The sequence below is a fragment of the Phallusia mammillata genome, chromosome 7 (assembly GCF_965637545.1).
Source record: "Phallusia mammillata chromosome 7, kaPhaMamm4.hap1.1, whole genome shotgun sequence".
NCBI classification, from domain to species: domain Eukaryota; kingdom Metazoa; phylum Chordata; class Ascidiacea; order Phlebobranchia; family Ascidiidae; genus Phallusia; species Phallusia mammillata.
The window spans coordinates 23298595-23325387 of record NC_137258.1 but is presented as its reverse complement, the minus strand read 5'-3'; the positions used below and the strand labels follow the sequence as shown (position 1 = coordinate 23325387).

General features: G+C 34.8%; 1 protein-coding gene and 1 pseudogene across 3 annotated transcripts; one reads left to right on the top strand and one right to left on the bottom strand.

Annotated features, from left to right (window-relative positions):
* Positions 1–30: 30 nt before the first annotated feature.
* Positions 31–14947, bottom strand: LOC145238044 (uncharacterized). Of its 2 annotated transcripts, none has more exons than XM_080101080.1 (19): positions 14679–14947; positions 14156–14308; positions 13883–13969; positions 13278–13487; positions 12365–12403; positions 12167–12291; positions 11683–11782; positions 11057–11341; positions 10426–10501; positions 9142–9317; positions 8298–8454; positions 7157–7322; positions 6846–6981; positions 4914–5021; positions 4340–4428; positions 3688–3855; positions 2922–3071; positions 1913–2230; positions 31–1417 (listed from the first exon to the last, which is right to left on the bottom strand). In XM_080101080.1, the coding sequence occupies exons 1-19, from the start codon at positions 14740–14742 to the stop codon at positions 1253–1255; spliced, it is 2772 nt and encodes a 923-aa protein (XP_079957206.1). In that variant the 5' UTR covers positions 14743–14947; the 3' UTR covers positions 31–1252. The 2 variants fall into 2 exon arrangements, with proteins under 2 accessions (XP_079957206.1, XP_079957208.1); XM_080101082.1 differs by having other exon boundaries at positions 11057–11335.
* A 256-nt stretch (positions 14948–15203) lies between these two features.
* Positions 15204–26032, top strand: LOC145238043 (uncharacterized; annotated as a pseudogene). Its single transcript, XR_013862070.1, has 28 exons — positions 15204–15357; positions 15666–15821; positions 16156–16897; positions 16961–17104; positions 17167–17237; positions 17307–17356; positions 17574–17692; positions 17754–17827; positions 17935–17984; positions 18048–18780; positions 19049–19115; positions 19179–19267; positions 19656–19765; positions 19957–20053; positions 20481–20663; positions 21041–21181; positions 21341–21430; positions 21524–21630; positions 21703–21769; positions 22194–22355; positions 22565–22649; positions 22877–23022; positions 23213–23296; positions 23759–23878; positions 24099–24215; positions 24602–24760; positions 25291–25388; positions 25603–26032. The product of XR_013862070.1 is annotated as an uncharacterized LOC145238043 (transcript).
* The last annotated feature ends 761 nt before the right edge of the window (positions 26033–26793 follow it).

The window sequence follows — 26793 nt, the reverse complement described above, 5'->3', positions numbered from 1 at the left end:
GAGAAAACGTAAAAAAAGACAATTTCAAACCCCCGGTACTGCAAAGTATTTTGAGATAGCGCCATATTAAACAAATTCATGTACGATGGGAGAACTATAAAAGCCGCTAAAAACGAAATTGCAATACAACAGGCAGCTCGAATCGTTGTGAGCATTCATTGCCCGCCCACAGAGGGTAAAAATATAACAAACAAAACGTGCTGAATTTTTGCAAAAGATCACCTGCAAAAAAATAGATTTTCTTCCAAAAGGTTTTAAACCTCCTCATTGGGGAAAAATTTTCCCGCATTAGTGAATGCTGACGTTAAAAATCTGTTTTGACGAGAAAACGACATTCTGGAGAAAACTTGTTTTCACACGCATTGAAACAAAACCACGCAAACGAAACACTCCTAATTGATTTTATCTAGGATGCTAGGAAGGGAAGGAACTAGTAAAGTACGACGCACATAAAAGCCGCTAAATAAACGGATGTGTAGTAATTTGGTACATTTGATTAGAACCGTAATACTATACACTGACACAGTTTCAACAATGCAAGAACGTACATTGATGTATAAATATAAACTTGAATAAAGCAAGCAATCAAGTAGACTTACAGTTACTGACTGTGACGCACTTGAGTAGCGGTTTCCGATCTTCGATTTTTTTAAATACGTAAGTCATTAAATTTTTGATAATCAAGAGACCTTTGGGAACCACAATGAGAACATATATAATCGCGCAGAACCGAGCAGACCGCTTGCACCAAGCAGTTCAATTATTCGTTCCATGACGGTCTGTTTTAGCCGAAGTCATGAGCTTTGGTGACAATAACTGAATGAAGAATTGTAATGCAATTTCATTTGTTAAAAATGACTTTACATTACTAAGTAGCAACAGGAATACGAAAGTACGTCGCAACAGTCTGATGAGACTTAAAAAGGACTGCTAAGCACCCAGCACCTACAAGCAACGTACAGAAATGCATTAAAAGCCTAAACTTTAAGTTACAATGGGCTTAAAATAAGGGGTTAAATCTGACATATTAGGATGCATAAGTTTTAAACTTTTTTAAAAGAAAAAAAACAACAACATATGTTTAGTACAGAACTGTTAGCACTATTTTGTTGACAAAGCCAGCAGTAAGCAACCAACACTTTGTCTATGCAACGTTGTTTTTTTCTGGAATTATTTTGGAAAAAGAAAAGTAAACTTATAAGGGAAAATTAAATCTTCGAAAAAGCCTGAAAAAAATTGTGGTTAACCGTATTTACGGTTTCATTTCATGATGCATATAATTTGAGAGCGATAAAGCAAAATCAGTAAAGAGGCCATCTATTCCCATGCCAATGAATTGTTTGTATTCCATGTAAGGGTCTTCACCATAGTCCCAAGCCAAATACATGTACTCGTTGCGATAGGTAAAGCCGTGCACCTGAGAATGAAAAAGACGTTTTATATTTGAATGGTCATTTTTCAAGCAAAAATAGAGTTGTAAGTCAAGCGGGATTGGACTTAAAAACACAAACCTTGAGATTTCCAAATCAGATGCATGCAAAGTATTTTCACTTACTTTACAGGAATATGTATATGCATACAGGGCATGTACTGATTAATTACACACCACCATATATTCCGTAGATCTATATGCGGGCCTATCTGCCTATTGGTTTATTCCGTAAATTGTTTTCGAGCCTTATCAGGAAATATATTTAAATACTATATGGGTTAAACCAGCATACAACCCTGGTAAAAACAGCTAAATAAACCATTTTTTCCATTAATTTTCCGTGATACCTTATAACAAGGACTGCAATTTTTACTAAAGTACAAACATTTTTTTGCTTTGGATCACACAACCTTACCAAAAATAATCCACAAACCGGCTTGGGATTCGAACCGACAACCTTACAACTTCAGAAAAACTTGCCTTTAAACCAACATTATGAGCCCGTTGTACCAAGGGAAGCCTTTTCCATATTTTATTTTCCTTCAACTCAACAATCAATTTCTTGTCGACCCCGATTCCGTAACAAATTCGAGAAATGTTGACCAGCTGCTCATCCGAAAAGGTATCGTGGGTAAGTAGGATGAGCGGAAGGTCGGTTTCAGGCGACATATATTGGAGACTGGATAAGGAGAAGGATTGTATCAGGCAAGGAGCGTCCTTTGTGACGTAACCATGCTTGTGCAGTGAAGCGAGAAGGAGCTCTTCCATGGATGTGGTTTGTCCTCGTTTTCTGATTATCTGCGAAAATTATCGAGTACGTTTAATTGTTGACAACTTTTTTTGACATTTGGATCGTGGTTGTATTTTGACACACGCTATTGCCTCTTAACAAAGTTTCCAATTCACTTTTTTCATCAGTTAGTTTTTCGATTCAAACTTTTTGCTTTCAAATTATTTTAGAAAATGACACGGCGTCTCAAAATGTATGACAAAAAGCCCCACAGTACAATATTGAGTTGACAAACCGTGTTTTGGTGGCTTGTACGGTATCTATACACTACATCAGACATTTTTGCACTTTAAACGCGTTTTTACTTATTAGCATTGCATTTCAGCTTACTTAATAGGTAGCATCGCCATGTTTCTGTTGTTGCATGAAAATCTCACAACAAAACTTTACGTAAATTTTTGATGCACCCTATATTCAGGGGTGGGTTCGCACCGGTTCCATAGAACTGTCTCACGTGATTTTATGAGATCAGCGAACCGGTTAGCATTACTGGTTACTGTCAATGGACTTTTGTAACAGAACCGACTGAAAAATATGACTTTGTGACAGAACCGGCTGACAAAAAATGTGAATTCCACCACTGCCTATATTTTCGACAAGCCTAAAATCGCCCCAAATTTTCCCCTAATTTCCTTATTTCACCTTAAACCGTGGCTTGTCACATGACACAGTATTTTTAACCTATTTTGTTGACCTTACCTGGTTATAAAACTTTGTATTTTTCGTTTCGGGGTAAATTCCAATCGTTCGCGTGTTCGATTGATTCTTTGCAATGCTGACGTAATCGTCGAAGGTTGCCATGGGAAACCAGCCGTTGTAGGATTGATCACGGAAGGAAAAACGCTGAATCTACCAAAAAATAGGATTTTATTTCAAACTTGACAATGATGAAAGGAACTGTTGTGCATGCATGGTCAAACAACAGCAATTAATCGCCAACATGGCCGAGTACCTTTTTGGTCCAGTGCACCCCTTCAGTCGATATTCAAATCTAATTCCCCCCTCCAAATTTAGTTTGCTAAAATATCGTTTGCACAATAATTCGTAAACAAGTGCGAAGCTCTGTCTTTTTTTGTCTTTTCTCGATTATACGAGAACTTTCTTTTTCTTACCTCATATATGGCAAATGCAGCAATAACACATAGCACAGACAACCAGTGAGAGATTAATATTGTGACACAAATTCACCCCTACAAATTTCAAAATCCCCCCCCCCCCTGGTTGGGAACCACTGGGTTAGCGCAACCACCTTGTGTTTCGTTTAACTAGAAACTTGAGCGACATTGCTTTAACCTAACGGAACCTAAAGGGTTGAACAATTTAAAGTCACCAGAACCCCATGACTTGAAATGATTCAACGGACTTGCAATAAAACAGACAGCTCGACGGCGGACTCATTGTGAGCAACACATTAAGGCATTGTTTAAACATTGAAGGCATTTATTTAGGATTTAAACTGCCTCACCTTTCTTAGACGCATAATTTCTTGTAGTGTAAAATCCACAGTAAAATAATCCGTGTAATTGACTCCAGCTATAGTTCGTGTTGTCAACTTGTTTCGAAATTCCGGACGACTTTTGACATCGGTGGTCGGACTCAGAAACGCATCGTGCGAACAAATCAATTTTAAATCCTGAAATAAAACACCTAAAATTAAATTAATGTTTAATTCAGAAAGCTTTTAAAACTTTTAATCATTTATTTATTTAATAGAGTAAACCTCGGTTAATCCGGATCTTCGCCTAATTCGGACAAAACTTAAGGCACAAATGATTTGTAATGTGGTAAGACTTGAACCAATTGACATCGATTATTTCGAATCTTCATCTAATCCGGACAACTTTTTTGGTCCCAACTGGTCCGGTCTAACTGAGGTTTACTCTATGTATTTTATTTTTACGTCTACCGTTAAGTTTATTAGACACAATTTGTACTTTTCTCAAATTTACACATATGACGAAAAGGTACCTAAAGTTGATTTCTTTTCTAGTTCACAACATAAAAGCCTCATTACTAGTTTTGCATTACGTTGGTTACCACTATGATTTGTCAGCGGGTAGCGACAGTATTGGCAAATTACATTGGGAGTCATGTGAACACATGGTTATCACACTGACCTTAGTAATAGCAAGGTCACATTCAATGATGTCAGCACCTTGTTGTACAGCAAGTTGGTAAGCTGCTACTGTGTGTTCTGGCAGCATGCCTGTGAAGATTCCAAGTGTTACATGGTAGTTTTGGTAAAAATCATGTAAGAGTTGATGACATTATTTAGGTCATTCAAATATATTTGGTGTTGTTGACTGATAACCAAGGAAAACAATGTTTCGCTTTTAGCTTTTTTTAGTGTTTTTTGTTACATTTACTACACTTTTTGGTTTTGATATTATGCAATATGTATTTTTACCACAAGTTAAGTGTGTAATACCAAAACCTAACAATGCATTTAAGCAAATTTCAACCAAAACAGAAAGCAGTAATTGTGAAATTGTGGGTAACAGTGGGTTTCAACCTTTTCATCGTGTGGCCAATTTCAGTAACCAAATCTAACTTTGTTTGCCAATAAACGTTTTTTGCATTGTTTTTTGTTTATCGAAAGTAAAATCGAAAACGGCCCCCACAGGGGTCACGGCTAAAGGTTAAAAACCACTGTACTAGACTAAAAGTACAAAAATAAAGAATATTTGATACCTGAACTGCCTCTATGAGCAATAATTAGTGGTCGATCAGTGGGTAGTCCACGAAGGTAGGAAAAATCAGATGTGAACAACCAGGTTGGCATGGTAACAAGTCTCCACACTAAAAGAAAAAACAAGAAATTCTAAACCATTACAAGGGGCAGTAAAAAGATGCAATAAAACCCACCTACTAAATGAAAGCACCTTCGTTGTCGTCACAAATAGTGAATATTCTGTTTATGTTTTACATTGATACTGATATCATGCATAGTAATATTATGCAATTAAACCATATATGTGCAATAAAGATTTGTTTTTTTTTATTAGTGGGCAAGCTTGAAAACTAAAGAAAAGTGTTTTGACTGGAAACTTTCGTACCCATATTGGGCATAAATTGATTTGAGTAGAGATTGGAAGCAAAAACTGTTTTTATTTGTTGGTGAAAAACTAATTGCACATTTCAGAAAATGGAATCACTATAAAATGAATCTCAATCTGATAAAATCTAGTACAAAAGCGAAAATCGGAGTAACATGCCACTGGGCTAAAGTTATGGCACATTAAAACTGAAGTAAAAGGTTAAAATAGCTTCACCATTCAGTAAAAATGAGGAATATATTTTTGCTGCATACTGTTAATTTATGAAGTGTATAATCACGGTGGTTGCAACAAGCACAACACATATGGGACATAACAAATGTAAAAACAATAAACCGGACTGCCACATGTCAAAATTCAATTGCAAGGAAGTAAAATGCTGCCAAAAGAATAATGGGCTTAAATAAAAGTGTATGATATCTTTGTGGCAAAGCCAATAATTATGGCCAGTTCATTGACAATCTGTTTTAATGAATAGAGATCTTCAACTGTTGCCTATCACTTATTAAGATCCAGGTTAATCGCATATTCTGTATAATAGCATAAAAAGCTTGGAAAATTAGTTAGTCATTAAACCAGACTTTTTAGACTAAAACTGAGGTTTTAATCAAGTTTATAGAGCTATTCTGGCAAAAGTAAGGTATTCTGACATTTCAACGTCCTATACAGGTCGTCTTCATCAGGGTAAATAACACTGAATGTGAGAAGAGCTCTATAAACTCGATATTATGCCTGGCAGCAATAGCTTATGCCATTTGATGATTTTCTGGATTAGGTTTTTGTGGCATTATAAGTAAGGTTATTTTTGCAGATTATCAACAAAACTATATGAAACATACATAAAGGTAGCTTACACAAAATGTGCACAGTAATTATGGAAATTTACCCTTTCAAGGAAGAAAAAGTGGAATGCTTACATGTATACACCACAAAATGATCCAACTGGACATTAATACTAAAAACAAACAAACATTCAATCAGAACCATTTTTTTACCACAACCAGCTTTCAATTTAAGGGTTGTTTAAGCTTTAGAATAAACAACACTATTTTGTTGCTGCCAGAACACTTATGTGCAATTAAATGTGCTGTAGCAAGGTTGTAGAGGCAGTTAAAAAGCTTTCAATTCAATTTTAATTGTTTAAAACTCAAAACAAAGACTTTATGTTCACCTGGCATAATTTACTGCAGTTTTTAACAAAAATCACCCAAGTCGGAGTCTAAAAAGATATGACTGACTATACAGTATGTGAAAAAACTACTCTGACTGCATGTTAAAGCGTGGGACTTCACAAACTTGCATTTTAGTAACATTAACTCATCGGACTGGTAATGTGACAATGCAACATTTAAACAGCATGGAATGTGCAACAAATGTTGCCTTTAAATGGTAAGCAATGCAATTGTTTTGCTACATCAACTATTTTTGCCCATTTTGCACCATATTTCATTGACAAAAATGAAATATTCAAAGCCAAAGTGAATTTCCTAAACCATTCCTTAACCTGGTGAATTTGACTGAGCGTGGCAAGCGGAATTCTGGGTACTTTCCCCATTGTGCAACAGACCTATTTCAATTGCGGAGCTGATTGCTGATAGTTTGTGAAGAGCAAATAAGAGCAGAAGAAGGAGCAATCCCTGGGCGAAAAGAGAGATTTGAAGCTTCGATCGCAACCAGTTGACATTTTCATCTGAGGCTTGCACCTACAAATGTCATCGGTCAAAATTACAGTCATTAGGTTAAGAGTGCAAATCTCATGCAAGGTTTTTTTTTCTTTTTTTAATTCTAGGTAAAATTTAAATCAAAGTAAGCATGTATTGTTTTGATTTTTGAGGTTTATCAATTTAGTGCTTAGCAGTTTTTGGATTTAAAATGAACCTGGCGTCTTAATGAAGAAACTTCTTTTGAAAGTTTGAAAAGTTGGTCATGAGAGGAATCACTTTTTCCAATGGATTTATGAATTAAATTATTATTATTGACAGCTTGGGGAACCACCATGTTTGGTTCACTGGATAAAGACGTTGAGTTGAATTTCACTCGGAGTCTACAAAACAAAAGAAGTTGTACAGATTAGTGATAATTTCAAGGCAGATCAATGTCAAAAGCTTTGATGCTCTGGTGTTTCGTTAGCACAATTTTTACACGGTTAAGTTGTTTTAACTATAACTAAGCACGACTTTTCAGCTAAAACTTAAAAAAATCACCTAACAGTCACATTTTAAACAATGTTGGAGTTTTGCCATTGAAAACGTACAAATTTAGGACCTATACTGCAAATACAATGTCAGCTATTGGTCCACATAACATAATTAGTATAGGCCTAAAAAATCATATCAGTCTATCTTTAGTACAGGTGTGCAAAAACTGACAGTAATATGCAAAAGATACAGGTTAAACCAGTTACTCTTATAATCAATTTGCCATGTTTCATTTAAGAAATTAAACCCAGTTACGAGATTAACTGGGCAATTTTCTTGACAAATAGTGCTGTTAGGATTAACAATCACATTACAAACAAATTTACAAACATATCATATCAACACATTATTTAACTTAACCAGAACTATGTTAAGCCCTATAACTGAGAAATGATTAACAACCAGCAACACTACACTTCATAAAAAATACCAAAGGAAGTGAAATTATTATTTCTTTGTTTAAAAATCAATATTTTCAGAAAATGACAGGATGACAACAGAAATTTCTAGGAAAGTACTTGTCATTTTTCTGAATTTTTTATAACCCAAACATTAGCATTGAAGCACATCCTCAATGGAATATATATATATATATATATGTGTGTGTGCCAACACAATATTAACATTTTGTTGGAAATCCCATAAATTTAACACTTTTTGAACTGTAATTTCAAAAGAAATCGGTAATACATATTATTAGTTAACCTGTATCACAAGTTAAAAGTTATTTCCAGATTTAAATCAGTTAGCCATCTTATATAGAACAAATATATTTTAATCATAAAAGCATGTTCAGTGTCATATTCAAAAAGAATCTTAACCTGTATTCGTTTCTTGAATCTTTGCTTGTGTGTTCTCGCCAGAAACTAGCGATGTCCTCATCTTTTTCTATAGTTTGGTAAAGGATCAAAAATCGATCCTTTGAAACTTTTTCTTCACTTCCAGGAGCCAAACTGATTCGAATGGTCATTGAACCATCTGGAAAAACGATCTTGATAGTTTTATATTATATACTAAACCTAAATTTAAACATATTCGGTCAATCCAGATCTTCGCCTAATTCGGACAAAACTTAAGGTACAACTGATTTGTAATGTGGTAAGGCTTTAACTAACCGACATTGGGTAATCCACATCTTAGAATCAAATGGACTAATTTTTTAGTCCAAATGAGACCAGATTAACCAAGGTTTATTGTGTACACTTCTTGGGTTAAAAGCTCATTTGTCAATTGGCTTAATAACAAAAACACAGCTTATGAGTAATTTAAAATAAAATTGCAATAACGCCAAGCAGTGTTTTTTTAAGGTGTTTTTGGGGACCGAAACGGTCCCCCAAATTTCTCCAGCGGTTTCCCAAAATTTGCCAGTAGCCTAATAAATAATTCGTTTAAGCAAATATGGCTATTTTTAGGTATTTAAATGAAGCACTTGCGGTCTCTTAAAACTACTTAGCAGTCACCCAAACCAAACCTTTAAAAAAAAACTGACGCCAAGTATTATCATCATTATTGGTCATCATATTACATTTTGAGGAACTACTCTTATTATCATCATGACATATTATGCTGTTAAGCCTTACCACAACATTAGGGACCAAAGACATTAGTTACAAACACATTATAACATACTACGCACAAAACAACACAAAAATTTGATGACAATACCTGCATTGATTTTTCCTGAACTAGGTTTTACATGATATCGTTCAGGTGATGTTGTCTTTACTTTGAAGGCCACACAGACATCATCACTTGTCAAACTTGTCAGATTGATTGTGGATTGGTACCGACCAGAAACTTTATCTTTCTTTTCATCACTGAATACCACTTCTGATATCGGGCTGAAATGTTTTGATTATATTATGGTTGTTATATTAATAGCCAATAAAATACCATCAGTTTATCATCAGATCACAACAGAACAAAAGACATATATTCATACCCATTGCCACTTCAAACTACAAAAGTGGCTTGGCACATATTGCTATTGTACATACACTATAGCTTATTTCAAATAAATTCAATAAACTATTTCTATTTAATGAGGAAAATAATGGCCCAAATAGACTTAAAAGCAACATGCTTTATTAATCCAACGTTTCGGCAAATGTTCATGCCATCATCAGTGATATTCCTATTTGTTCCAGTATTTGCTTTGTGGCATATGAACGGGTAGTAAAAGTAGTGATGTACCGAATCGGCAAAATTTCGATTCGGCCGAAACTGAATATTCGGCGGTTTTGCCGAATAAATTCGGCCGAAACCAAACGAATCATTTATGACGTCACGCGAAGTCGTACGGTACGCGTTTGACATGAAAACATAAGTTTATCTACTAGGCAATTAGTGCAGAATGGTTGTGTTTCGTCCTTATTTCAGTTCTGTGGGGTTTAACATTGCCTCAAGTATAATTTCCAACCCGGCAATGAATTACTATTTAGTTGTCTGCAGTGGGGAAAACGATAATGTGATAAAAAATATAATAACTGACAGGATTTTCGTTGGTACTAAGCAGGAAAGACACGCTTATCGCTTCAAATGTGTGTTCATAAAAGATTCGGTTTCGGCCGAATCGCAACAAATTAGTCGGCAGAAACCGAATCTTTGCAAAAGTGGCTGATTCAGCCGAATAAATTCAGCAAACCGAATATTCGGTACATCTCTAGTAAAAAGGCACTTTGAGAGTAGACAGGAAATGTCAGGTTAAAGTGTTTAATTTATGCTGGTTTATTTAAGCTGTAAAGATATTTGAATAAAAGAAATAATTTGTCTAAACAAAAAGAGTACATCACCAAGACAGTTTTTTTAAAAAACTATAGTGTTTTATCTATGTGTTTTGGCAACTGGTCCAGCTGGTGTGTAATCAAATATGATCTGCATAAACCTATTGGGATCAGAACATAATCCTATAAGCCTGATGTTGGGTTTAAATCTTTATTGATAACTCACTTCATTGAAAGGAGATTTCCCAGCTTGATTTCATTTTCTGTGTCAACTTTCTGTTGTGAAACCCGGTTGACTGTTTCTGCAACAAATAAGTCAGCTAAAGTAAATGTTTATTCAGACTGAAAGAAAAACAATAACTTTCCAACATTTATTCAGGTAAAAAGCAAAACAATACTTTTTCAATATTTATTCAAACAGAAAGCACACAAATATGTAATACAAGTTTATCAATATGCTATAATATTTAGCTGTAAAAAAACACATTAAAAATGAAATAAAAATCTTCACAATTTTTAAAAGTTTAAGTAAATTGCAGGGTTAACCAAGGTCAAAACTTTCAGAGATTAATTCCAGACACCCATCTGTCAAGTGTGTAAGTCAGCATAAGTTTAAAACACTATTTTTTGACTAAACATGTCGAAAAAAACTTACAAAAACAAAAATTAATGAAATCATTGAGTCTGCAAACTGGAGTACATTAGCTCATATAGACAATCTCTTGTCACCAGCTGCACTGATGAGATCTAACGGTGCGTATTGTACGCAGCTTATCATTAAGTGCCCCATTGAGGAAAGGATACCTATAGAAATCATACATTCAGTGATCACATTATTTTTTATTCATGTTCTTTACCTTCTTTGGCCTCGCTTAAAACAATTCTTGGTGTTGTTTCTCGTGCCAAAGCTTTTGCTTCAGTAACCATGTTGTCTTGTGTCATATTATCACCATTATATAACGCAGATACAGATTCAGAGGGGTGTGACGCACGCTCCGAATCGGGGCAGACTGTTACTTGCGGATCATCCATTATTACACTGGATGAGTCCTGAGGAACAGGGATTTGAGAGGTCGCCGTAATTTCAAGGTCGTCAACCACAAATTCCTCTTCAGCCACTGTTTCCTCAAAGTTGTCTGTTCCTTGCAAAATAATGAGAAATAAATGCTGAATCATTATGACATTGCACACTTCTTACCAAGAATCATTAAATGTCAATCAAAGTGTTATGTCATGTAAATAAAAAGTTATACACTACAAAGAAACAGCCTCAATCTTACAATTTTGGGCCACCACTTTTTGGAGAATTTACCCCTTTTAGAAATGGTTTGAGTTTTTCATGTGTAAAGCATTGGTTTTAAATTGTAAAAAATGTTAAATTGTAAAAAATGTGTGTAAAGCATTGGTTTTAAATTGTAAAAAATGTGCAATCCACATTTGTTAAGCTATAAAGTAGATGACAATAAAGATTACATCAAATCACCTTCACACTCTTCAAACATCGAGCCATTGGGATTTGGATATTGTTGTTTTACATCAGGAATATCATCAGCAAAAGGTGGATAGGAATATTCCCAGTTATCCTAAAAATGTTTACAAAAACAAAACATATTCAATGTTTTTATGCAATTGTCACAATGCAAGCATAGTATGCCAGGCCTACTAACGGCGTTTAGCTGATTATTGATCAAACTGGTGATCCCCTACTACAAAGCTGACATGTACAGCATACAAGGCATGGAAATGGGCTTTTGATTTTACTTTGGGCAAGATACACTGTGGATTTATCTGTCATTGTTAAATTGAGGGGTTATGATGTAGATATGCACACAAACAAATTGAATGCAATGCAACACAAATAAAACTTTACATTATTAAGCAATTAGTTTCTATAGAAGAACTTAAAAAATTGCGGAAAATGAAAAATATTTCTAGTAAAATGCAAGTTATGAATAGGTTCAACTTACAGTGCCTCCCATATAAGGATGAAGTTGATCAGGGTCAATGTATTGTTTTAAATCTTTGAATGAAGAAAACACAGTCTTCTTCCGCTGGTTTTCGGTCATCCATTGTTTAACCACCTTCCATATTGCTGTAATAGAATATTGTTAGGAAGTGAAGTCTTTGATTCGAACTAGAGTATATATGGCTAATTTAACACTTACCATTCATAATCCATGGCATTTCAAGAATGATAATTTTTTCTGTAATAATACAATGTACGTTAAAACTTCAGAACAGAGTCAAACTTTTTAGTTGTCGGGGCTAAATGGTAGTTTTTAAGTGTGGTAGGAGCCGCAAAAAAATGAGACCTCCGAAAATCACTAAAGATTACTACCTTGAAAGCAAAAATAGCAATTTTTGATGGTTTTCTGAGGTCTGGTGCGAGCCGCAAAATAAGTAGTTGGGAGCTGCATGCAGCCCTAAGAGTCGTGTTTGAGAATCACTGCTTCAGAACAAATAAAACTATTATTTGTTGTTTTACATTAATTTCCTACAGTGTAATTAATCTCTTAAGTTATACTATTTCTGATGTTATTCTTATTTAATTACAATTCTTAAAAAGTTTGGCATAAAACATTTGTAAATATTGGCATGAAAACACAAGTGAAGTAAAGGCAATTTACGGAACACCAACAGTAACTGAATGAATTAAATGACATACTTATGTATATGGCCACTTGTTTAACATCATGCATATGTGTTTAAATTAGTCATGCACACGTACAACAAATACTGGTGTATGTCTGGGGTAAGGATTGCTAACATTTAAGATTAAAACCAAAAATATGTAGTAGCATGTGAGCTGCTATGGCAACATTTGTGTGTGTAATAATTGTGTCCAACATTTTTGTCAGATTTACTGTCAATCAAAAAGAAAAAAACCTATTTCTATTAGAAAGCTGCATTTTTATCCATTTAATTACAGACTAAACACTAGCAATGTTAAACCTTCAATTATTTTAAACCATACTTATAAAGGAAGTTGAAAACCAATTGGCATGCATGACAACCTTTGCATGCATGTCAGGGGTTGGCAATGTACACTATATTTACTTTATAGTAAACTGAACAAACCTAACATCCCAGGAAAGTTGGTTGTAAAACATTCGAGCATAAATTTGATGCCCCCCAGGTCAACATTAGCAAGTGACGACTTGCTGACATCGAGAAGAAATGTGATGGATTGCCCTGGATATGCTTGTTGGATTCGCTCAAGCCACATTGTTAGTAACCTTTGAACCTGTGCTTTTATGTCCTTTGTTTGTTGTCGTGTTACAAAATAAACTGCAATGCAAAGCAATAAGACAAATAAACAGCTGTTACATTATAAAATCTTACACTCTGTGTACCTCTTGCTTTTTTTAAGGAGTAACTAAGTACGATACCTAACAGAGTTGCTAGGTCAAATTATCATATACATACTGCCAAAACCCTCATCAAAGCACACCCTATTTTTTCTTCAAAACTATAATTTGCCTTTTTTAATAACAAACTCATGCCAGAATATATAAAAATGTTTAAAACAAATATTTCACGAACCCAGTCTCAAAAACACAACAAAAGCTGCCAAAAAATGGCCCCATTTGAGCAATATACCCCCACCATAGCAATACTGACATAAAAGTTAATGTAATTTGGCCACAGAATAAGCTTTTACAACATGATTTATTACAACTAACCAAGTAATGATCCATCCTTTGCTTTACCATGGGTGTAGATAATCCCGCGCATTATAATTTCATCAGAAAAGTCATCAGCTTTTAGATCTATAACAGCAATAAAGGAAAATTTAATTAAAATCTAGTGCACTAATCTGTAGCAAATGTCAGTATTTATGTAAACAGCATGTTAAACATTGACAATAGCACCGCAGTTTTATGTTTATTCCACATTATTCTGCATGGCTCTGGAGCCTCTGCAAAAACCTTTGTTTATCATTTTTGACATGTTACCATATATTTCTTTTTCCTTTCTCCACTTTAAAACAACCAGAGCAAGGCTGTAAGCAAGTTCAACATTTCCTTGCCTCCACAACAGAAAACAGTTTGCATATTTGTCGTCATGCATTATTCGGTTGTAATCCCTTGGATCACATGGAATATTATCTGAAAAATAAACAAATGTTACCAGCTGTTTAAAGTCAACAACATCACTATGTTGTGGTTTAAATAGTTTCTGTTCATTTAGTTATTAATCACAGTTACATAAAATTCAAATTGGCTCTCTTTTAAGCATTTTCAAAACAAACATGGTCACGTTGATTTAACTTCAAAAGTTAACAAAACTAGAATCTTTTTTTAAGAAAATAACAATTTGAAAATGTGTTTTTGTTTATTTGACATAAATATAAGAATTCCAATATTCGGCTTTGCATGTACATTTATGAAAATGCTTCAACTATTAACCTGATAATTGAAAAATTGTATCAAGTGTTTTTGTGTATCTCCCATAATCTAGAAACAAACCAAAAGTTACCTGGGGAAACTCCAGACAACTCCTCCCTGAGCTCTTTGATTTTTTCCACGTCCAACGCCATCATATAAGCTTAACTATAAGCAGGAATGTTTCCGGATGCAATTACAATTCACAGTGAAACATGTAGAACCAATAATTGACCTAAATTCACGCTAATTCATCACAGTACGCAAAAATTTTAACTAGTTTCGTTTGCATTTGCTTGAAAACCTGAAACACGTTCAACGCTTCAAAACCGGAAACACGTTCACTGCTTGAAAACCAAAACAAACAAGTTTCAAAAGTGACAACTTAAAACAGCATTTTTCACACACGGACAAAAGTGTTGAAAATACGAAACTTGAAACTGCTCAAATCTCCACGAGCCATAATACATTCGTATCCACAATCACACATAATACAGCACATCAAATATAATTGCAAGCTTTACCGGCTTTACCCTTTGAAAGACGTTTTTCAAGCGAATAACAACTGGCTTCAATTGACAGAAACTGAATCGATGTGAATATTACGTCAGATGTTTACGCACGTGACGCAGCAAAAAGGCGGCAAAACAAATTAGTGGTTGAGTTGCTTCGCGAGCTTACGACGTTTTTGAAAGTACTTCTACAATTTAAACATTAATAGAGTAACGATGGACAGCGATATGGAGTGGATTGAATGGAAAGCACAAAAACAGGTAAATAACGGGACAACGTCCCTAGGCTGTCCGAGTTTAAATTACATTTTGGGCAAAGTTACTTAATAGAAAGTTACCGGTAAAGTGGCATAAAGCGTATACTATAGTGATGAAACAATTTAAGCGTTTCCATTACCATAATAAGCATCAATGTTACATGCCTTCTTAAAATATATGCTTTCACTTGAGATCAATTGACACTAATATACATATTAGCACGAAATTGTATTGTGTAATTTGTAACTGTATAAAGATATTCTGTGCAGTCCAATGGCAGTGTCTGTAAATGTTCATCGTGTTTTTGGTAGAGACAAGTTGGGCAATCAGCTTACTTGGACCGATTTATGCACTTATGGAACTTACTTACACGAAGCAACTTTTACGCAAGCTCACTGCTAACTATAATTGAGGAGAAGCAGAAAAAACGATTCAAGACACCATCATCAAATAAGAAGCACAAGAAGGTGATTTCTTGGTACTTGGATAATTACTATCTATTGTCTATACAACAAGGCTTCACAGCTGTTGCTGCCAGGCATAATATCAAGTTCATAGAGCTCTTCTGGCAATTGTAGTTTTATTCCGATGTTTTTGACAGCACGGCTTGCGTTTAATTCTTTTTTCCTTTGTTTATTGTGCACTGTTCTACGCGCATTCAGTGTTATTTACCCTAATGAAGGTAACCTGTATAGGACATTCAAACATCAAAATAAAAGTGCAATTGCCAAAGGAGCTCCATAAACTTCACAGCTTTGTGTTTGTGCTACTTGTATATTATTTATGTTTCTTGTTTTTTAGACGAAACATCACAAATCAGTACCTCTTGTCGATAATACAGAAACTGTTGTAATGTCTGTGGTGCGGAATTTGGCTTCGAAAGTGGTTGAAATGAATGTCACAGATAATGATGATCCAAAAAACACAACTATCACTGACAATCTTAATTTTACTGCCGACAGTGAAACAGGGCTAATGAACAATTTGTTAGAACCTGTAGAAAATGTAAAAATAGAACACTTTTCAAGTGGTTCTGATATAGTTTCTTCGATAAAATCTGCTGACACAATAGAAGAAGTCAGCAATGATGGTAACGAGTTTCAGGAGGCAAACTACATCACTGAACAACAAGACCAAGTGGTAAGCGAAGAGGATTATAGAAGAAACCTTTCAAAACGCAGAGGTGTTATAACCAATTCAGAAGATTGTAAACCACCCTTAAACAATTTTGACAATCAAATGAAACCTGAATCAGTTACTGATGTCACAATGACATTATCACCTTACAATGAAAATGTCGAATCCAGTCCTGATTCAACTCCTGATAATGTAATTCATGATGAAACAAAAGCGAGAGAAGAAGCTGTTGATGAGAATAATAGCTTTCCATTGGAAGACAATGAGACAAATGTGGGTTTACAGATTAGCGTGAAAAGCGAAAAACGTGACTCAGAAGGCAGTTATCCTGTTTCCATTATGTCAGCAGGAAATTATCATAGTTCTCAGGATAATGACTTAAATAGCAAGACATGCAGTGAGAAAGGTAAGTTAAACAAATTTTGCTGTTTCAAACAAGTTTTGTCACATGCTTAACCACTATTTTTAGTGTGCTGTCCTATTTGTGATCGCAAGTACAGTTTAAAGTCAATTAACAAACATCTTGATGTGTGTACTGGTCGAGATGAGGCTAGGGAATCACTAAGAAGTAGAAACAAAACACAGCTCAAAGCACACAGACCTTTAACACCTGGTAAACATACATTAGTTAAAAAATGGTAGTGAAATATATATTAAAGAATTATTGTTTTACAGCAAAGCGCAAGCAGGTTAAACAAAGTGCGTCGGATTCATGTAAAAACTTGGTCAAATGTGAAAACCCACAGGTTGGAACTTTTGTATGATCTGCCTTCTGTATGACAAATTATCAACTAACAAAAGGTTTTGCGTTTTAGACCTCTGCTTTTCCACAAGCCGAAAACACGAGTAACAAGAAAACAGTAAGGTAACTGTTGTTGAACAGATAAACTTGGTTAATCGTACTTCTAATTTTTCAAGTGTTTTTTTGTGCAAATAACCAACACTGTTAAATCAGTAGTCCCCCCCCCCCCCATGCATTTAAACAAAATATGTCATTAACTTGTATGCAATTAACCTTTGGATCTGGACATAATATTGAATGAGGAACCATTTTAGGTTTTGTGTTTTTAAAATGATTTCAGGGACAATCAAAAAAAGGCTAATGAAAATGAAGAAGGCCAAATCAACTTTGAAAACATTACAAAGATTGAAAATATTAAGAGAAAGAGAAAAGCAAACAAAATCGCTTTATCACTCTTTGGTAAATTTTGTTTTAAATTACTGATGTGCAAAAAACATTAAACAATTACCATTAAATTTAGGAACAAGGCACATCAGTACTCGAAGAAGCTGTGTGGATGTTTCGTCAACAGAAGTTAGCCAAGTGAAACCAACAGTAAGATATTTGTGTCTAATTTAATTGGACTTATTGCTTAAATTTTCTTTAAAATGGTAATTAGCATTATAACTATTTTGGAAAGTTTATGAGCTTAAAAATTTCAGGGTCCATCTTCTATAACTACAAATGAAATTGTTCAAGAAAACATGCACAGGTATTTTTTCATTCATTATTTTGTTTCTTTTTTGAAAAACATCCTATATATTCGTCATTGCAGAGGCTGTCCAGAAAAAATGAAGGGTCAAACAGGATTGCAAAATATTAAAAACGCTTTGGAAAAGACAATACTAGCAACAAAAACCGTCAATGAAAAGTTGTTCGCTGAAGCAAAAGAGGTAGCTTCCCGACTTGAGGCTGAAAAACGAGAAAAAGAAAAACTTGAACTTACAACTAAATCAAAGCAAGTAATGTCACCACCATGCAAGACACGAAAAACTAACATTCTAAAAACACCAAAGGTTAAACCACACACAAAAACAGGTAAACATAAGAAAAAATCTATTCACAGCTCAATGAAAAAAGATAAAGAAAGTTCAAAAGAAAACCCAACAAACAATATCCCAGAAGAAAACCATTCTGCAAGTCTTCTTACAGAAAAAGCAAAAGACAGAGATTGGCAAAATGCAGAAGAAACATCTTCAGTTAAACCTACAGAAGTAACAACTTATGAGCCTGAAGCGAATCCACTAGAGAGGACTGAAGTAGAATCTGATGTGGTGAAAGAACCGCTTCAAATAAATCATTGCAAGTCTCCCAGCCTCCGGTGAAAATCACCCCGACAGTTACCTCTCCCACTGAGAATGATGGATGACTGCAACATGGAAACTAGCAGTAGTGATGGAGTTGAGATAGAGATACCTGCTGAACCTACTAGAAGGTCATCTCGTGTTAGGAGTAAGATTTCGTATCAGGAAGTTGAGTCAAGTGATGAAGAATCAGACGCTAGTCAGGTCAGTCAGCACTTATCTTGTAAAATTGACTTTCAAAATTCGTAACAGGTAAAAATGTGTATATTACAAAACTGGTCTGCCGTTTGTAGAATTTAACACAGAGGTCCTTACTGTTTTAAAATCCAAGGTAGCTTAAAAAAAAAGACCGTCGAATTTTTAAACAAACGACTTTCACAAGAAATTCTTGCCTGTATTTATTCCAAACATGTCCAATGTATGCTTGTATGACAACCCAACATATATTATTTAGTTGACTTTGTGTTTTAAGGAAAAACGAGTGAAAAAGGTAAAGCCTTCACAGAGGATGAAGCAGAAAATAATGAAGAAATCAGATGGTTGGATACACTTTTTGTGGTCAAAGTCTATTGTTTTCCTTACAACTTATTGTTTAATTGCAGATGAATATGAAGTTCCAGAGAAAGAGTGTTCCAAAACACTCGAAGAAAAAACAACAGAAAAATCCAATGAGGAGCAAGTTAATGAAGAGGTTGTTTTGACAATTTTTTTGCAAATATGCTGCAATATGAAACAACAAAGTTTTAGACCAGTGGTTTTCAACCTTATGTTTTTATCGCGTACCACCTGACAACTTTTATCATCATCAAGTACCACCTAAACCCTATTTAAATGGGTAGAATGGGAAAGAGATAAGCCAATTCGTTTGTCTAGGCTAGCATATTTTTAAAACCGGCAAGGTTAGCAATTCCAAAAGACACCTAAGACCTGAGTTTTGTCTAAAACCAGGGCTGATCAGTTCGGTCAAGTTTAGTTGCAATTCTTGGTCTGACTTTAATTGAGAATGACAGAAACCCACTCATGTACCACCAAAAAAGCTCTGGTATACCACATGTTGAAAACTAATGTTTTATGTACAGGAAGGTGAACTCGGTTCAGAAATTAATGTTGAGGCTTTACTGGAGAAGAGATTCCATCAACCCAATGTGAGGTCTTATCAGAATCTGGTCACTAATCTGAATGGAAACAGGTTAAATAAATTTATTTTAAAACCTTTAAAATTTTATTATGCAATCATTTAGGTTGGCAGCTTATACAATAAAACAGGATTTGCATTAAACCATAATATACAATGTAAAGGTCATTACCATTTAGGACAAGTGTATGTTCTGTCAATGTAACACAACGATTCTTCTGTAAAGAGATTTTGATTCTTTTTAGATATATCCAAGGAGAACTTGTAGATCCATCTCAACCCAAGTTGCTGATTGGTGGAATCCTGAGGGAATATCAAATAGTTGGATATCAGTGGCTCAAGGTATTTGCTAGAAATGCAAAATAAACCCTAGTTGATATTACACACCATAAGAAAACTCAGTTTTGGGGCTAACTCAGGCCAGTAGCAAACGATAGATAATTTAAAACTGCAAACTAGTACCCATCTATATTCAATAACTGCACTAAAGTAAATATGCTGTAAAAAGGCATTCCAAAAACATTTTAGTTGGTTTCGAACCGTTTTATAGATTATGGCTGTTTTTGAAAATACCTGTCTGTAGAACCCTACATACAATAATTCTATTTAGATTTAAGCATAATGATCTTTTAAAATTCTTGCATTAGCAAACTGCTTGGGTTGGTAACCACTGTTTTACCCAAAGTCTGTTATTTTTTCAATCAACTTAATTGAACTGTTAGGCCCAAAGTAAAATGTTATAACTTTAGCCTCTGTTCTGTGTGTTTAGATTTTGTATGAAAATGGCGAAAGTGGCATTCTTGCTGACGAAATGGGTCTGGGCAAAACAATACAGTGTATTGCATTGATCTGCAAACTCATACAGATGAAAGTGAACGGACCATTTTTAGTTTGTGCCCCGACTACAACCATCAATAACTGGCTCTCAGAGTTCAAAAGATTTGCTCCACAGGTGAAAGCTTGTATTTAAACATTCTGTTACGCCCTTTTTTGTTGGGAATGTGTAAGATATTTTATTTTTAGAACATCTCAAAAACACAAGCTTCTTTCCCAATATGTGTGTTGAGTGGTATTTCATAAGGATATAGATCCAAATTGTTTGTTACTTTCAATACATATTTTTTATGTACTCCATGATTTTACTTTTAGTATGTGGTTTTATAAGGATTTAAACCCAAAGTTGTTGGTTAAAAGTGGATCAAATGTAAAAAAACACTATACTATAAAAATATATGTTTATTGCAGCCACTTTCCATGAAACAGTTGTTTAAGCAGCTTGTATTAAGTAAAAACCCTTAAAATCCAGTAACTCAAGTTTTTTATTTAAAGGTGTCTGTCCTACTGTACTATGGAAGTGCATTGGAGAGAGTTCACTTGGTTGAGTGTTTAATCGAGCAAACAAAAATCCAAACTCAACTTGTGGTGATCACCTCATATGAGATTTTAATGAGAGATCTACCTGTTTTGCGGGTAAGTTGAACTTCAATCCAGATGGAATAAATCTCAGTGGTTACAGGTAACATTTTACTAAACAAATTTAAGTACCTTTGGGGGCCGGATAAAATGGCGCATATGACATAGTTTGGTGACACCTCTACATGATTAACTTACACAACTTCTATAATTTAGACTTACCGCTGGTCATATCTGGTATTGGACGAAGGTCACAGAGTGAAGAACCTCAACTGCAAAACATTAAAAGATATTAAAGTTATTTCTGTAAGTATATCAAGTTAAGTACTAAAGAAGTGAAAATATTTTGTTTAATTTAACAAATAGGGGTAAATATTTTATACTCGTTGGTGTTTACAGACGAAAGGCAAAGTTATGCTAACTGGGACTCCACTTCAAAACAACTTGACAGAATTGTGGTCTCTTTTAAACTTTTTGTTCCCGGAAGTATTTGACGACGTCAAATCGTAAGTTACATTTATTCCAGCTTGATCAGCAATTTTGCTTGTGTTCAACTTTTAAACTGGATTTTAATTTAGGTTTCAAAGCTGGTTTGATATGGATTTGCTGAAAAATGATGACAAAATTTTGTCCATGCTTCATCAGGTGATTATAATCAAATCTTTTTTTAGTTGTTAACAGAACAAAAATCACTGGAGACTACTTAACTTAAAACTTATGTTCAACCAATTTGTCAAAAAAAGTTACTGTAAACCTTGAATATCCAGACCCGTTTGAACCAAAATGTTTGCCCAGATCTAGATTAACAAATGTCGATTAGTTCAGGCTGTACCACATTACGAATCATTTGTACCTCAAGTTTTTTTTCGAATTAGGTGAAGATTATTCGGATTAACCGAAAACATCTTAACGGAGGTTAACTGTATATTTTTTTTTCTTGGTGTTTTTCTATGGTAATCTATAAGTAAAAGGCAGGTCGGTAATATTGTTCAAATAATCTGTTTGCACAAATCTATCTTTCAAATTGGAAACAGGGTACTTGGATTTATGACAATGTGTTGCATATTAGGTACTTACACCATTTCTACTGCGACGTATAAAAGCTGACGTTGACATAAAGATCCCACCCAAGCGTGAAATGCTGGTGATGGCTCCGCTTGCTCCATTGCAAGATCAATATTACAGAGCTGTTGTGGATAAATCGATCATTCAACTCATCAAAGATCAAGAGGTAGAAAGATCGAACACATTTTTCAGCAGTGAGAAATTTTACTCTTAAAGTCAGAACATTTGCATATGTCTAAATTACAAAAAAACCACTGTTTTATTAATGTATTTTACAGCCACAGTGTATTTTTAAAAACAGACATACTTGTTTCTGCACAGTTAAGTCAACTTTTATTTAAAGGCTAGTGCAATGAATTTTGTTGTTGTTTTTAGTATTATGATGTAACGCCTGGAGTAGCAGATCCAGATCTTATTGCTTCCAACTCCCAGGAAGAAAAAACAACAAGAAACACCAGAAGTAAGATCGAAATTATTAATAATCACTCAACTTCGGACCACTAGCTGCTACTAGATTAAAAATATATTGCTATTGCAATTTTGATGACAACAGCAATTATTGAAAGATATACAATGACATGTATTTACGATGTACAATCTCTCCAACTACAGTACTTTTTTGAAATCAAACTGCCTTATTTAATAGATAAAGTAACCAACTGAAATTGTCACACAATTCGATTTCAGGTTGTTTGAAGCAGAAGTATGGGTTGAATGTGGAAGATTTTGCTGTAAATGTTACACTGAGCAATATGATGATGTTATTGAGAAAATGTTGTAATCATCCTTATCTGCTTCATCACCCTTATGATGCTAATACAATGGATTTAAAGGTGAAGCTAACAACAAATGCAAACAATGATAGAATCATGCTGTGATGCCCAGATACATATTTGTCTAGTTAATTGGAATTCCTTTTTATTGCATACTGAATCCCAAACTGTAGCCTATCGTTATTTGAACATTGTTGAAACAGCTTTGCAAAATATAGTTCGAGCTTAACCGGAATCGTTTGTTTTGTAGATTGATGATGAACTAGTAACAAGTTGTGGTAAAATGATGTTGCTGGACAAGATGTTGCCACAATTGAAACTGAGGGGACACAAGGTAACATTGTTTCTCTGTAAACTTACGGATTGATCTGCACTGCACTGGCACCCAAGTACTTGGCACTAATGGCCATTGTTTTATGGGGTTTTGACACTTTGTGACATGTGCAGCATACAAGGCAGGTGACAGTGCTTGTGATTGGACTTTCAGTGGCTTCACCACTGAGCCTGTGTAGCTCAGTTAGTAGAGCGCGACTCCCGGAAAGACTCCTGTCGTGGCTTCGAATCTCACCCCGGGCTAGATTTTTCTAATCTGTGCCTTATGGGACAGAATTATGGGAATGCATGGGAGACCGGTTTGGTTTGGTATCATGCCTTTAATAGGCCTGGCGTACTATGATAACAGAGCTAAGGTTCCAGTATAAAATTGGTAAATGCCTCATTTTTTTACAATCAGAACTCCTCAGTGACTTTAATATCATCATATGCTTGTGTTATTAAACTATGAATTTTGTTGTAGGTGTTATTGTTTAGTCAGATGACAACCATGCTTGACATAATTGAAGATTATTGTGAACTTCGTCAGTTCAAGTTTGTGCGATTTGATGGAAAAACAAAATGCCAGGATCGTGTGGAATATGTGAGTTGTATTTCATTTCATTTAAAGTTCTAAGGTTGTGCTTTGCAACATGTATAAACAAACATAGCAAAGTAAGAGGCAGAGACTCGGCTGCATGAAGCAAAATAACCTGCTACAAATGTGTTGTTTATCTCTGGTCTGATGTTACAAAGGCCAATGATAACTATGCCATTGGATTCTAGCTTCTTGATTCTTAACAAAATGATGTTTTTTCTTCCAGATTGACAAGTTTAACAGTGACCCGACGATCTTTATCTTCCTCCTCTCCACCAGAGCAGGAGGGATCGGAATCAACTTGACAGGAGCAGACACTGTTATTATATATGACTCAGACTGGGTAAGAAGTTATATGGACCAGGCATGGGGTCGAGTACATGCTTTCTGCATTCTAATACTTCATGAATACCTGCATGGCTCTATTCGAATTTTTTGATACTTTTGAGTGAAGGCAAACTAGATTATATTTGTACGTCATCAAGCCAAAGCAAAAATCATTCGAATACTGCACAACGAAGTAAAAAAGGGTTTTTGTTGTCCTTGTGAGCCTGCTTTTAGTCTAATTCAGTGTTATATTCTCTATAACTTTACGAAATTCTTAAAGGGTGCATGAGTAGAAAAAACTTGGGCATTACTTGCCTATTTCAACTGTTTTAAAACTGAACCCGACATACTGCGGAAAACAATTGACAGCATTTACAATAGTTGTACTGTATTGGGTTTCAGAACCCGCAGAATGACATCCAAGCACAAGATCGGTGTCATCGCATCGGACAGGAGAAACCTGTCGTGGTTTACAGATTAGTGACGGCTTCCACAATTGATCAGCAGATCATGGAAAGAGCTGCAAGGAAGAGAATGCTTGAGAAGATGATTATACATGAAGTAAGATTTATAAGGTTGTTTTTATGTTTCTATCTGATACACAAGTTCATATGGACGAATCTGGCTAACTGCATATTGTATTTGCTCATTCAAAAGCAGCAGGAGCTTTAAAAGTCTTTTTACCGTATTGTATGCTTTGTGATTAATTGGATACAATTAGCGTACCTACAATAATATCTTAACATCACAACATGCTGCTTATAATCAAGAGAAGGTTACATTCTTTTTTAACATCTCAACATGCAGCATACAAAGATACAATGGAGTAAATATAATATCCAATTAGCCAAGCTTTTTAATGCAATCAATCGAACTATACGACAAACCAGTTTTTTGCGCTAAAGATAATAGGCTTGGCTTATGCAATTATCCTACTTGTACCATATATTTTGATTATTTTCCAAGCTTAGAACTTGTAAAATCCATCCCTAAACATCAGTTAGTACAGTAAGAAGGCACTTTAAGATAGTTGCCCTCTCGTTGACCCCTAAAATTCCATCTGACCTCACGAATTTACGTTTTCTGTTCAGAACAAGTTCAAAGGAGAATTAAGTCAGGAACTCCACAACTTGAAAAGCATCAACCCAACTCAACTTCTACATCTGCTGGAAAGCAATCAAGCACAATGGTAAGTGACTATATCCACCTTTCATGGCACTGAACAATCACCATTTTGGAAGTAGCTGCGCAACGTTAAACGTTAGTTGCGATAAAACGTTGGTTATTATGGCCATAAAAAAATATGGAGATAAAAATGTCTTTACTCGGCTTTATGAAAATGTTTGCTCTTTAGTAGCTGTTCAAAAGACAATAGAAGTCGCAAATCTGACTTTTGTTTCCAGCAAACCCGATGTTAGCGGAAACATAATCAGCGATTCTGAGCTTCAACAACTTCTCGATCGAAGCGATATGTTAGGGAGTTCCCCGTGCGTGAAACCACTGCCGCACACGTCCGATGAGGGGAAGGTCGATGTCCGGCAGTTTGCCTCCGGAAGTTCAGGTTCAGTGGTCGGAAAACCGAAGAAAGCGTTCCAAGTTATCGAAGAAACCAAACGAGAACGAGTGTGTGTGTTTTAATGGACAACTTCAAGGCCATTTCAACGACGTACCGATAGAAATAGTTTGTTTTATGTTTTTCATCTGTTTTTCACTTTGATATTAATTGATCCTTCTTTATTGAATTGATAGAGAATTTCTTATTTATTTTTACGGACTTTATTATTTTTTTACACCAGAGTTTTTATTTTCAAAGTTCTGAATAATTTTTTTTTTTTTGAAAAGAATTTATTGTAGTTGTTGAAATAAATTAAATGTCAACAACAATATGTGTTGCGTGCAGTTTGTGGTAAAAAGTTTTTTTCGTAAAACACAAATTCAAAGTTGCATATGTATTTCACAAAATCGTACAAAACTGTTAGACATCTTCAGTAACAAAAGTTAAAAAAAATGTTAAAATCATCAGTAACAAAGTATCGAAAGTAACAAAGGTTCGTCCGAACTCAATACTTTGGGTTTGTGGACGGGAATCAATTTGTCAAAAAACAAATATTGGGAAACATGGCAATGTTTAAAAGTCGAGAAGTTTGGATTTAAACAGACTAATTCGGTAATCCTTTACCAGCAAACACGTATTGTTTAACGACCCCGTTTACATCAGTGAGTCCTAAGCATTTTACTCCCATCAGGTAAATTGAAGGGTAAAACATGCTTAGGGAGGGTGTACATTTTTTTAGATTCTGGTTTAAAGCAATGTTGACTTCGAACGGGATAAACGGAAGAAAAGGGGGTTAAAAACCACTAAGAAGAAGAATATTTTGTTTGCAATAAATAAAGGGTTAATACAACAATGTAACAAACGCGATTTGGCATTTAAAAAAGGGATGACTATATTGGCACAAAAGTAAGCTAGATAAAAACAAACGAAATTGCGTTGACCTCCAAACCCAGTATTTCAAATTTAAACCATCGAAGAAACAAATTTTTGATTGAACTTAAATAGCACAGTAGTGTACATTGGAATTCAGGTAATAAAC